Source organism: Triticum aestivum, chromosome 7B, assembly GCF_018294505.1.
Source record: "Triticum aestivum cultivar Chinese Spring chromosome 7B, IWGSC CS RefSeq v2.1, whole genome shotgun sequence".
Classification (NCBI taxonomy): Eukaryota; Viridiplantae; Streptophyta; class Magnoliopsida; order Poales; family Poaceae; genus Triticum; species Triticum aestivum.
In genome coordinates, this window is record NC_057813.1 from 495,329,931 (window position 1) to 495,342,281 (window position 12,351).

Here is a 12,351-nt window from a genome sequence, read left to right on the forward strand (position 1 = left end):
AGACTGGACGACGGCGGCTTGTAACCTAATTCCCCTTCCTTCCGTAGTTATCTTCCTCCCCCAGAGATTTGTAACCTCTTCCTTGTAATTGGCGCCAATACCTTTACTTGCACGCCGCACTCTTGTATACTCGCATGTGATTGTTCAAGAAAAATACATAGACGCACCCGCTCTAGTGGCCTGGATAAGCAAAACACAAAAATAAACACAACAGCGGACAAAAGATAAACGCAAAACACAAAAATAAACTCAACAACGGACAAAAGGTAAACGAGGCTACAAACAGATATAACATAAGTATGTCACATCTAGATGAGCCCTAAACACACCATATTTTTTGGTCATAAACAGTATTGTCAATCTACACGATACTATAACTGCTCCTTTTTTAACTAAAAACTACTGTGTGTTGAACACAACTGTCAAAAAGGCAGTAGTTGACTGGATTCCACGATTCTTCCCTTTGAATGGCTCGTGACATTTTCATCGATCTATATCATGGCAAGGATGATTCAGCCTCAACTCAAAAAGATACTAAAAAGATTCAGCCTCTGCTACCCTCCTCCCCACTTGCAGAAACAGGAATGTGGAGCATGCGCGACAATGGCCGTCAGTCAGTTCCACCCATCAACAGGTTCCACCCATCCCATCTCTTTTGCCTCCGACCTCACACAGCACCACCGACGGCTACAATTAATCATCCACAGCATTCATCACTTCTCAAGTGAGCAAGCTCTAGCACACAAGCACCCAGCTGGGATCCAAGAGCAATGGCGGAAGCAGGGGAATGGCTGCCGTACGTCTCCACGCTGGCGTCCTGCCTCCTCGGCTTCGCGCTCTACTTCTACGCGCCCTACTGGGGAGTCCGGGGCGTGCCGGGCCCTCCGGCGCTGCCGGTCGTCGGCCACCTGCCGCTGCTCGCCCTCCACGGCCCCGACGTCTTCGGCGCCCTCGCCAGGAAATACGGCCCCATCTTCAGGTTCCATCTCGGGAGGCAGCCTCTGGTGGTCGTGGCTGACCCGGAGCTGTGCAAGGAGGTCGGGGTGCGGCAGTTCAAGAGCGTCCCCAACCGGAGCCTGCCGTCGCCGATCGCCGGCTCCGGTCTCCACCGGAAGGGCCTCTTCTTCACGAGGGACGAGAGGTGGTCGGCCATGCGGAACACCATCATCTCGCTCTACCAGCCGTCGCACCTCGCCGGCCTCATCCCCACCATGCAGCGCTGCATCGAGCGCGCCGCCGACACCATACAGTTGAACGGCAACGCCGACGTCGACATCGACTTCTCCGACCTCGCCCTCAAGCTGGCCACCGACGTCATCGGCCAGGCGGCGTTCGGCGTCGACTTCGCGCTCTCGGCGCCGCGCGAGCATGGCGGACGCGAGGCCGCAGAGTTCATCGCCGAGCACGTTCACTCCACCACCTCGCTCAAGATGGACCTGTCGGCGTCCCTCTCCATCGTGCTGGGCCTCGTCGCGCCGGCGCTGCAGGGGCCGGCGCGGGGGCTTCTCCGGCGACTCCCCGGGACGGCGGACCGGAGGATTGCGCGGACGAACGACCGGCTGCGGGCGAGGGTGGAGGGGATCGTGGCGAGCAGGGAGCGCGACCTGGACAAGAGAAGAGGGCAGAGGGACTTCCTGTCGGCGCTGCTCAACGCCCGGGACAGCGGGGGCGACAAGATGAGGGTGCTGCTGACGCCGGAGTACGTGGGCGCGCTCACCTACGAGCACCTCCTCGCCGGGTCGGCCACCACGTCCTTCACGCTAGCCTCCGCCGTGTACCTCGTCGCCGGCCACCCGGAGGTCGAGGCCAAGCTGCTGGCCGAGGTCGACCGGTCCGGCGCCGCACCGCCGACGGCCGACGATCTCCAGCGAAACTTCCCCTACCTCGACCAGGTGATAAAGGAGGCGACGCGGTTCTACACGGTGTCGCCGCTGATCGCGAGGGAGACGTCGCGGCGGGTGGAGGTCGGGGGCCACGCGCTCCCGAAGGGCACGTGGCTGTGGCTGGCGCCGGGGGTGCTGGCGAGGGACGCGGCGCAGTTCCCGGAGCCCGGCGAGTTCCGGCCGGAGCGGTTCGAGGCCGGGTGCGAGGAGGAGCGGCGGCGGCACCCGTACGCGCACGTGCCGTTCGGGCTGGGCCCGCGGGCGTGCGTCGGGCAGCGGTTCGCGCTGCAGGAGGTGAAGCTGGCCATGGTCCACCTGTACCGCCGCTACGTGTTCCGCCGGTCGCCGCGGATGGAGTCGCCGCCGGAGTTCCACTTCGGGATCGTGCTGGGCTTCAAGCACGGCGTCAAGCTCAGGGCCATCGAGCGGCGCAGCCCCGCCTAGGCCTCGACATGAAAGATGATCTTCACAGCAACTTCTGCGAGCTTTGCTCCTCGGAAGTAGTCACCGTATACCAGGGGGCAGCATTGCCCCAGCTTTGTTCTACCGAGCAGTGAGCACCAGCTTGCTGCTCGAATATGCACCAAGAAAAGCGCTGCTGGTCCTGGAACCACTGAGGACGGTGTGGCGGCAGTTAGAAATTCGATCACCCTGCAACTTGACTGTAGTACTGTACTTAGAAATTATAACAGGTCGAGCATTAAAGATAACACACTTAGAAATAGCATCAGTGCTTCAATATTTATGTTATCCGACGCAAAGAATCCCTTGAGGCAAAATATGTCAGCACGGCGACACCATGCATCGTGTATATTCCAAGTAAATAAAGCAAAATCATGATTTGGGGGCTGATTTCAGGCATCAATAATCAGTGTTACATTCCAAGTAAATAAGGCAAAATCATTGATGATACTGTCCACACATCGTGAATGGGCCGACAAATAACCAATGAAACAAATGAAATACCCAGATTGCAAGATCACTTGGGAAAAATAATCAATAGTTAGATAACACTGTTTGAAGAGGAAAAAAACTGTGCAAAGGAGAAAAACTAGACCTATTCATTTTAAACTTTGTTTGGGCGGTTCATGTAGAGTTTATGGCTGGCTATTCAATATATCCAATTGACTTGGATCTGAGACGAGATGCTAGACTAGGAAAATAACAGTTCCAGCATATTCTGCAGCTTGCAGGACTCCGATACGTCATGCCTCCACCAAAAGAATCATTCCTATGGGGGCCAGGAAATTCCCGACCATCTTATTCTTCTTCACAAAACCAACAGACATCAGTACCATTCTCCAGTTCTTTGATCACTATCTATCACCAAGATACTCCATCACTTTTCACCGTAAGTACCACGTCTTTGCATAACTAGCAGTAACCTGGCCAAGCAGAAGATTGTAACCATAAGGTGTACAATGGACCATAACATAAAACAGCATTGCAACTCAATTTATTATACCTAGACAACAGGGGACCAATCAAAACTCCAGCGTTATGCTAGAGACAGGCAACAATTGGATACACACCCAGCATCCACTGATAGATTTCTCACCTGATGGTTCGCAGGAAGTAAGGACTGGACCAGTTAAGCAGGCCCATTTTATGCACAAGCCCGGCATCAAGATGAACCTGTTAGTGCAGTTCTCTTATGATGTTTTCCCGGTAGATTTCTACACCATGTTGATCAATGCATCCCTGAGATACTGAACTTTGAAGGATCGCAGTAGGTATAAGTGGCAAATCTTGGTTTCAAACCAGAGAGTTATGATCTGCGATGCTTCTCATGTGTCGTATTACCACCAGAAACAAGTGAGTGTGAAGCATCCTGCCATACTTCAAAATCAGTCTTCTCTTTGCAAATCTTACCAACGTCAACACTGCTTCAGCATAGACCACAAAGAAAACTTTATCACCTCATGAAGGTAAACACAGAGGTGCTTGGAGCACGAATTTGACCTGACTACTGTGTGATACGATCCGCTGATGGACATGAATGTGTGCTCCCACAATATTCAGCAGGTCAATGTCTAGAAGAATACAGTGTTGTCTTCACCTCTTTGTCCATTGTTCGACTACGACTAACAGGTCCCACTGCTAAAGAAGGCAGATGGCACGAGATAAAAGAGGTGCAACATCTACTGCTCTTGGGTTTATGCAAAAGCTTCTTCAGCAACATGAGGTAAATACCATGTGTCGTTCTTCATGAATCTCTGACATCTGTTGTTTGGGAAAAATGACGACGAGTTCTTCATGGACACGTGAAACCTGAATTAGGAACCAAACAGTTATGCCAGTATCATAGATTGCTTGGTTAAAAAGTACTGTTAGTGGTTTTCAATAAGAGAACAATGAGGAGACTCGAATCAGATAACAGCTTAGAATGTGACAGATTTTCAGTGGCTGTTAAATCATTGATGTGTTTTCCACTAAGATGGAATATTGAAAACTAAGTGATGTCAATACATTTGCACTATCCTGTTACCAACGTACTAATCTCTAGAAGAATTAGTCGCAAAGGTAACAACATGGTTGTTCAATGCAAGGACGTGGAGTATAAGAAACATGCAAGAAAAAAGAAACAAGTGGTAGGAGTGGCATTTGCTTGCTTGCTCCATTACTAGCACAATAGCAAAAGATACTTATGTTTTCTAATACCAATAAAGAACCAACTGTTTCATAGTGAACATACCAAACTAATAACTAAGCAGCAACTAATGACCAATAACTTGTAAATAATTAAACTCAATCAAGAGGAAATGCATGCAACAACGACAACTCATGGTTCTGACACATGGATAGGCTAGAGCTGAAACTCATAAGATCTCGCAACCAACTCATGGTTCTGACACATGGATAGCTAGCTTCCATGCACCCCTGCCCATGGCTAGTTCTTTGGTGATATTCTAGTCCTTCAGATCTCTCTTTACGGATTCCTCTCATGTCAAGTTTGGTCTACCCCAACCTCTCTTGACATTATCAGCACGCTTTAGCCATTTGCTATGCACTAGGGCTTTAAGAGGCCTGCACTGAATATGCCCAAACCATCTCAGACGATGTTGGACAAGCTTCTCTTCAATCGATGCTACCCCAACTCTATCTCGTATATCATCATTCTGGACCCAATACTTCCCTCTGTGGCCACACATCCATCTCAACATGCGCATCTCCGCTACACCTAATTGTTGAACATGTCGCCTTTTAGTCAGGCCAACACTCAGCGACATACAACATTGCGGGTCGAATCGTCGTCCTATAGAACCTACCTTTTAGCTTTTGTGGCACTCACCCGTCGCGGAGAACGCCAGAAGCTTGGCGCCACTTCATCCATCCGGCTTTGATTCGGTGGCTCACATCTTCATTGATATCACCATCTTTCTGAAGCGTTGACCCCAAATATCGAAAGGTGTCCTTCTGAGGTACCACTTGGCCATCAAGGCTAACCTCCTCATGCCTAGTAGTACTGAAACCGCACCTCATGTACTCGGTTTTAGTTCTACTAAGCCTAAAACCTTTCGATTCCAAGGTTTGTCTCCGTAGCTTTCTATTAATCCCTGCCAGACTATCATCGACTAGCACCACATCATCCTCAAAGAGCATATACCATGGGATATCTCCTTGTATATCCCTTGTGACCTCATCCATCACCAAAGCAAAAAAGATAAGGGCTCAAAGCTGACCCTTAGTGCAGTCCTATTTTAGTCGAGAAGTCATCAGTGTCACCATCACTTGTTCGAACACTTGTCACAACATTATCATACATGTCTTTGATGAGGGTAATGTACTTTGTGTTTCTCCAGGGCCCACCACATGACATTCCGCGGTATCTTATTGTAGGCCTTCTCCATTCAATGAACACCATATGCAGGTCCTTCTTTTGCTCCCTGTATCTCTCCATAAGTTGCCGTAACAAGAAAATGGCTTCCATGGTCGACCTCCAAGGCATGAAATCAAACTAATTTTTGGTCACGCTTGTCATTCTCCTTAAGCGGTGCTCAATGACTCTCCCATAGCTTCATTGTGCTCATCAGCTTAATTCCACGATAATTAGTACAACTTTGAACATCCCCCTAGTTCTTGAAGATTGGTACTAATATACCCCTCCTCCATTCTTCTGGCATCTTGTTTGCCAGAAAAATGAGATTGAAAAGCTTAGTTAGCCTCCGAGGCCTCTCCACACCTCAATGGGAATACAATCCGGGCCCATCGCCTTGCCTCCTTTCATCCTTTTCAAAGCCTCCTTGACCTCAGGCTCCTGGACTCGCCGCACAAAACGCCCGTTGATATCATCGAAGGAGTCGTCCAGTTCAACGATAGAGTGCTCATTCTCTCCATTGAACAGCTTGTCGAAGTACTCCCGCCATCTATGCTTAATCTCCTCGTCCTTCATCGGGAGTTGATCTGCTCCGTCCTTGATGCATTTGACTTGGTCGACATCCGTTGTCTTCATCTCCCAGATCTTGGCCATCTTTATAAATGTCCCTTTTGCCTTCCTTCGTGTCTAAGCACTGGTAGAGGTGCCCAACCCCTTGCTTCACTCACAGCTTGCTTTGCGGTCTTCTTTGCCACCTTGTACTTCTCTATGTTGTCTACACTGCACTCCTATCCAGGTGTAGGCGTCTGAAACAATCTTTCTACTCCTTAATAGCCTTCTGAACATCATCATTCCAAGCTTCGCTTCTACTTCCCCTGGACACTCCAAACTCCTCTGAAGCCACCTTACGAACGCAAGTCGCCATCTTCATCCACATATTGTCTGCATCACCTCCTTCCTCGCAAGAGCCCTCCTTAATGACCCTCTCCTTGAAAGCCTGAGTTGCCTCCCACTTGAGCTTCCACCACCTCGTTCTAGCGACTTTGGCATGCTTATCTCGCTGGACACAAATCCGGAAGCGGAAGTCAACCACCACAAGCTTATGCTAAGGTACAACACTCTCTCCAGGTATCACCTTACAATCTAGGCAAGCACACTTGTCTTCTCTTCTTGAGAGGACGAAATCAATCTGGCTAGTGTTGACCACTACTAAAAGTCACTAGATGTGATTCTCTCTTTCTAAAGAGGGCGTTAGCTACGATCATGTCATAGGCTAGAGCAAAGTTTAATACTTCTCCTTTTTTATTCTTGATGCCATAGACAAAGCCCACATGCATACCTTCAAAACCTGTGTTAGATGTACCCACGTGGCCATTAAGGTCTCCTCCTATGAAGAGCTTCTCACCAATAGGTACACTCCTAACCATGTCTTCTAGGCCTTCCAAGAACTCCCTCTTGGTGTTTTCCTGTGGCCTACTCACGAGGCAACGTGTTGATAACATTGAGAACTAAGTCCCCGACTACCAGTTTGACCAAGATAATGCGGTCCCCACGCCTCTTGAAGTCTACTCATTTGACACCACACCTGGGTTCTGATATGACGTGTCGCTAAGCGGGTTACGCCCCGACAATGTTCTTTGGGGTTTCATCTCCACAAGAGTGGCTGAGTTTTGACGTTGGCTCACCAAGCCAATCAATCCTCCTCCTTTACCCGGGCTTGGGACCGGCTATGTTGAGACAACACAGGCGGAGTTTTGCTTTACACACTCGTTGATCTGTTATTGGCATCAACATTAGTGGAAGCATGGCAAACGGTATATGTTAACTAAGAAGCACTGACACGGCCAGAACTGCCGATTTGCCGTCCTGATACGGGGGGCACGGGGATACGACTGGATACGCGTATCCCACAGTATACAATCTTTTTCGAAAAAAAAAAGAAATAAAATCGAGATACGGCCTAGATACGGCGAGGACACGGTAGGGACTCGACAGCCAGCCTCCAGTGACCACGCTACTGCCCAGTTCTCCTCCCAATAGCAACCATGGTCGAGCAAGTAAGCTCGATGGTCGCTAGCAGGAAGGAAATCTTGGTAGAGAAAGATGGCAAGGCGGCCGCCGACAAGGAAGAAGCTCCGGGCACGGAGAAAGATGGGGATTGCGACGGCCAGCGAGGAAGAAGAATTGGGCAGGGAGAATGGGTGCTGGAAGCTGCTGATTTTGCGTCGCTGTCGTTTCTTCTCCTCTCTTGCTGCCGATTTGGCGGCGGCTGGAGAAAAGGGAGTACGAGAATGGGAGGTTGGGAACGACTAGAGCGCTACTAACTAGGGTTTTCTGGAATTGGGCCTTACCTGGGCTCTAAGTGGACAGAGAGCTACATGGGCTACGAGTGGACTGCTCAAATATTTCATGAATAGAAAGGAGACAACATATATCCAGTACTAAAACAAATTCTCATCTAAAAATTATCATTAAATCTTTATTTCAATTTTTTTCTAAATACTTATATACCCTGCCGTATCCCCAAATGGCTGTTTTTGGAAAATGTTGTATCCCGTATCCCCGTATGCGTATCGTCGTATCTCCGTCCCCGTATCTGTTCTTCTTAGTCTATTACCCGAACACAAATCTTATCAAATAGGGTCTAGCATATATTGGTAGAAACAAGATTATCATCCTTTCTAGATGGAAAGGCTAAGGAAAAATGCACACAGCAAAGTAATGTGCACATAATATACCAGAAAGGAAGCAATATGTTTGGAGCTTACCTTACCTATGGAGCATTTCAAATTTTGGGAGTCCTTATGTCTGTTGGGACCTGTTTCTAAATAATCAGAAATTTCCACATGGTTTCTCAAATTTGGCATCAAATGCGGTTTCGTGACTAGTCTGAACCAGCCAAAAAACCAGCAGATAAGTGTTTTAGTTCAGTGGCTTTTGCTGCTATCCTGTATGGAAAGTAACAAGTCAGAAACATCTTATAGTTAAGTCCAGAAGTGATGCGTTTTATTTATTTTACTCCTACCTGTTTACAAGCAGATCCTCAGGTTTAACCATCAGAACCAGGAGCAGTACCACCAATTGTACAAGAGGGTAACACACTTTCCATTTCATTCTGAAGACTGGCTGCCTCCTCAATATGCCCCAATTTCTGGTATTTGCTTATCAGACAGTTGTAAATTACCGTATCAGGAGTAATACCATTTCCAATCATTTCTGAAAGAACTTCTCTAGCTTCTTGCATCATATTTAAATTACAAAATCCCCATACAAAACAAGTGTACCCATAGAGATCAAGTTGCAAACCACTATTGATCATCTTGGCCTTGAGTGCAAAGGCATCCTGAAGATTTCCCTGCTTCAGGTACCCATCCATAAGAGATGTATACACAACTTTATCCAGAGACAAACCCTTGTCAGCCATTTCATCCAACAAAGCCACAGCCTTGGTTAAGCACCCATTCTTGCATAAACCATCAATTAAAGCAGTGTAAATATGTACATTAGGCTCCAATCCTAAGTCTCTCATTTTGTTAAAATGTGAGACTGCCTCGTCAACTGATCCTGCTTTGCACAAACCATCAACCAATGCACAATATGTCACAACATTAAGCTGGAACCCAGAGTCCTGCATCTTGTGGAGCAGGGCAATGGCCTCTGACTCTTTTCCTTCTTTAAAGCAAGCATCCATTATATTCGTGTAGATGATATTATTGGGTTTCAGACCACATTCATCCATTTTATTTAGCAAACTCTTAGCCTCATCCACCTTCTGAAGATTACAGAGTCCACAAATGAGGGCACCATAAAGCGAAACATCAAGCTCCATCCCTTTATCCTTCATCTCATTCAACAAATCGAGTGCTTTCTCACTATTTTTATTCATAAAATGCCCATGAATTAGTGTAGTGTACAACAACTCGTTGGCTTTGTCACCAGCTTTCTCCATCAGCCTAAAAACATCCTCCGCTTCCGCAATCTTCCCCTCTTTGCAAAGGCCATCAACTTGGACAGTATATGTGACCACATTCAATGGTACACCTTGCTGTACCATTTCATCAATCAAAACAAAGGCATCATCAAGCCTACCTGCCTTAAAGGTCCCATCAACCAAACATGTATATGTCACCTCATTCGGTGTCATCCCCCTGATCCTCATTTGCGCAAACAGCTTCATAGCCTCCCTTACCATCCCCTTCTTGCAGAACGCATCAACAAAGGTGCTATAAGTCCTTATATTAGCTATCACTCCTTCCCTCTTCATCTCAGCAAAGTAGCTGTATGCCCTTTCCATCCTCCCAAACTTGCAAAAGCAGTTGACTAATGCATTATATGTCACAACATCTGGTGTGCATCCACACCCCCTCATCTCCCCGACGAGCTGCTCCACCTCTTCCAACTCCCCGCATTTTCCACACCCATCAATGAGAGAATTGTATGTGACAACATCTGGTGGGCAACCTATTGCCTTCATCCTCGAGAACAATGCTCTTGCCTCCGCTAGCTCCCCCTCCTTGCACAGGAAATCGATCACGATGTTGAACGTGAACACGTTGGGGGCGGGCACCTGCTCAAATAGCCGCCGGACGAGCGCACCGCGGCGCTCTCGCGCTAGGCGGAGGAGGATGTGGTTGCAGGTGCGGGTGTTAGGGGGCACCCGCAGCTCGCGCACACGGCCAAGGGCGAGAACGGCGTCGTCGAGGAAACCGCGGTCGGCGAGGAGGGAGAGGAGGGTGTCGACGACGGAGGGCAGGGCGCTGCGGCGAGGCCCTAGTGCGAGAGCCGCGCGATGGAGGAGGTCGACGAGGGAGGCGGCGAGGTGGGGCCGGTGACCGGGGGCGAGGAGGCGGGAGAGGAGGCTGCGGGAATGGGGGAAGAGGCGGGCGCGGGCGAGGAGGTGAGCCGCGATGCAGAGGTGGGCGGAGGAGGGGAGGGGGTGGGAGAGGAGGAGGTTGGCGGGGACGGCTTGGAGCGAGTGGAGGAGGCGGAGGCGGTCGGAGATGGGAGTGGCGGCGGCGGCGGTGGCGGCGGAGTCGGTTGGGAGGGTGGAGATGGCGGTGGCGGCGATAGAGAAGGGGATGAAGCTAGGGTTCCGGCGAGAGTAGATGAAGAGGAGGTGGCGGCGCAGGGGGAGGGGTAGCATCGTTTGACCGCCTCCGGCGGCGGTGAGGCAGAAAGAATCAGGCCATGGAGGGGAGGGGGCCGGGGAGGTATCGTAGTAGGGTTTAGGAGGTTTTGAGTTGCGCTTCATTTTGGGGCCATTCGCTTTACTTTGTGGAGTGCTGTGCGCTGGATTTCGCCGGTTCAGATCCAATTCAAACAAGAACCGGAACCAACTAGGGAAACATGGATACAAATACCATTTCCATATGTGCTGAAATGGGAAGCATCTCGATCCGACTTCAAACAATTGTAAAAACAAAATAAATTAGGACATTTTAAACAGATCAGGTACGGATAAAGTTAACAAACCCTAACATTACAAGTTGAAATCTCTCTCTAGGATGGTGTTGTCAATGGGTCGGGATGGATCTAAGTGAAGTCCTTCTCCTTCGGATCTCCCGTCCTCTGTTTTTTTGCGGTTTGAGGGTGTTATATTCGTTATTATCTCCTCGGGTCGCCAACAAGAAAGTGACTTGTATCGACAAGAGGAAAGTTGGTGGCAGCTAGTACGAGCAGCAGGACGAGTGTGGACGGGTATAGTATTCTCTTCTGGATGCGCTTGATGAAATTCCTTTCGATAGGAAAGTTACCCATCTCCTCCTCAATCGGGTCAATATGGTTTTAATTCCTTCCAAAGGTGAATAAACCTACACAACAAGTAAGCAAACAAGGTTTCTCTGTTTGCGACAGATTATCGACGGTGAAAAATCAAAAACCGGCAAAACCCTTGGTGAGTCCTTTTTGCATCACTTTTTCCTTTTGTTTTTGCAAATTGTAGTTATAGGATCTTCATAGTTTCAGCACTTTCACGAACCTTTTCCGCCTGATTTCACCTGGATCCTAAAGGACAAGGATATTGGAGAATTGGTGGAAAACACCCTTTTATGGGTAAAAATCACGTCAATTGGCGAGTTAATAACCTACCATACGAATCGGCAATCAACTGGGGGAAAACCGGTTGCGCAGAGCTATCCAGGAGAGAAGACGGTGTGTGGTACGACTGTACCACCTCATATCGATGGGCCGCCTCCTCCTGGTCAACTACTTCCAGAAGGGTCCAGAATGGATCCGGAGGGGAAATCGACAGGAGGGGCACCTCTGCGCCATCATCTCGGTCAAGAAGACATAGGCATCAATCTTCACCATCATCCACATCCTCATAAACACCATTCATCTCCTTACATTTATGGCTACGAATCCGAGACGTCAGATTATGGGTTGTTGTCGACTCAGAAGTGGGCCCCAACTCCACGTCCCCTACCCGAACGCGTATATATTGGAGGCTACGGCAACCATAGTCGTCGTCACAATCAAATCGCATTTGCTCTACCTCTTCGCGCACAACCCATTTGTGTTCCTCTCTGACTACTAATGTTTCCGACAACCTCATCCTATCGACTGCGTGCATGATTGTACGGAGAGCAGGCCTCCGGAACCTCGCCCTTCTGATCCTACACCAGGAGAAGGAGTGATTAGGTTTATGGGGAG

At 49.0% G+C, this 12,351-nt stretch overlaps 2 protein-coding genes across 5 annotated transcripts; one reads left to right on the plus strand and one right to left on the minus strand.

Moving 5' to 3' along the window:
• Positions 1-589: 589 nt before the first annotated feature.
• Positions 590-2,748, plus strand: LOC123156568 (cytochrome P450 711A1-like). Its single transcript, XM_044574729.1, has one exon. The coding sequence runs from the start codon at positions 771-773 to the stop codon at positions 2,325-2,327; it is 1,557 nt and encodes a 518-aa protein (XP_044430664.1). The 5' UTR covers positions 590-770; the 3' UTR covers positions 2,328-2,748.
• Positions 2,749-2,832: 84 nt separating this feature from the next.
• LOC123156566 (putative pentatricopeptide repeat-containing protein At2g02150) lies at positions 2,833-10,917 on the minus strand. Of its 4 annotated transcripts, XM_044574728.1 has the most exons (5): positions 8,726-10,917; positions 8,469-8,648; positions 3,803-4,154; positions 3,442-3,714; positions 2,833-3,268 (listed from the first exon to the last, which is right to left on the minus strand). In XM_044574728.1, exon 1 carries the CDS (start codon positions 10,841-10,843, stop codon positions 8,750-8,752), a length of 2,094 nt encoding a protein of 697 aa, XP_044430663.1. In that variant the 5' UTR covers positions 10,844-10,917; the 3' UTR covers positions 2,833-3,268; positions 3,442-3,714; positions 3,803-4,154; positions 8,469-8,648; positions 8,726-8,749. The 4 variants fall into 4 exon arrangements, with proteins under 4 accessions (XP_044430663.1, XP_044430662.1, XP_044430660.1 ...); XM_044574727.1 differs by having other exon boundaries at positions 3,442-4,154; positions 8,474-8,648; XM_044574725.1 differs by having other exon boundaries at positions 3,442-4,154.
• Between the last annotated feature and the right edge of the window lie 1,434 nt (positions 10,918-12,351).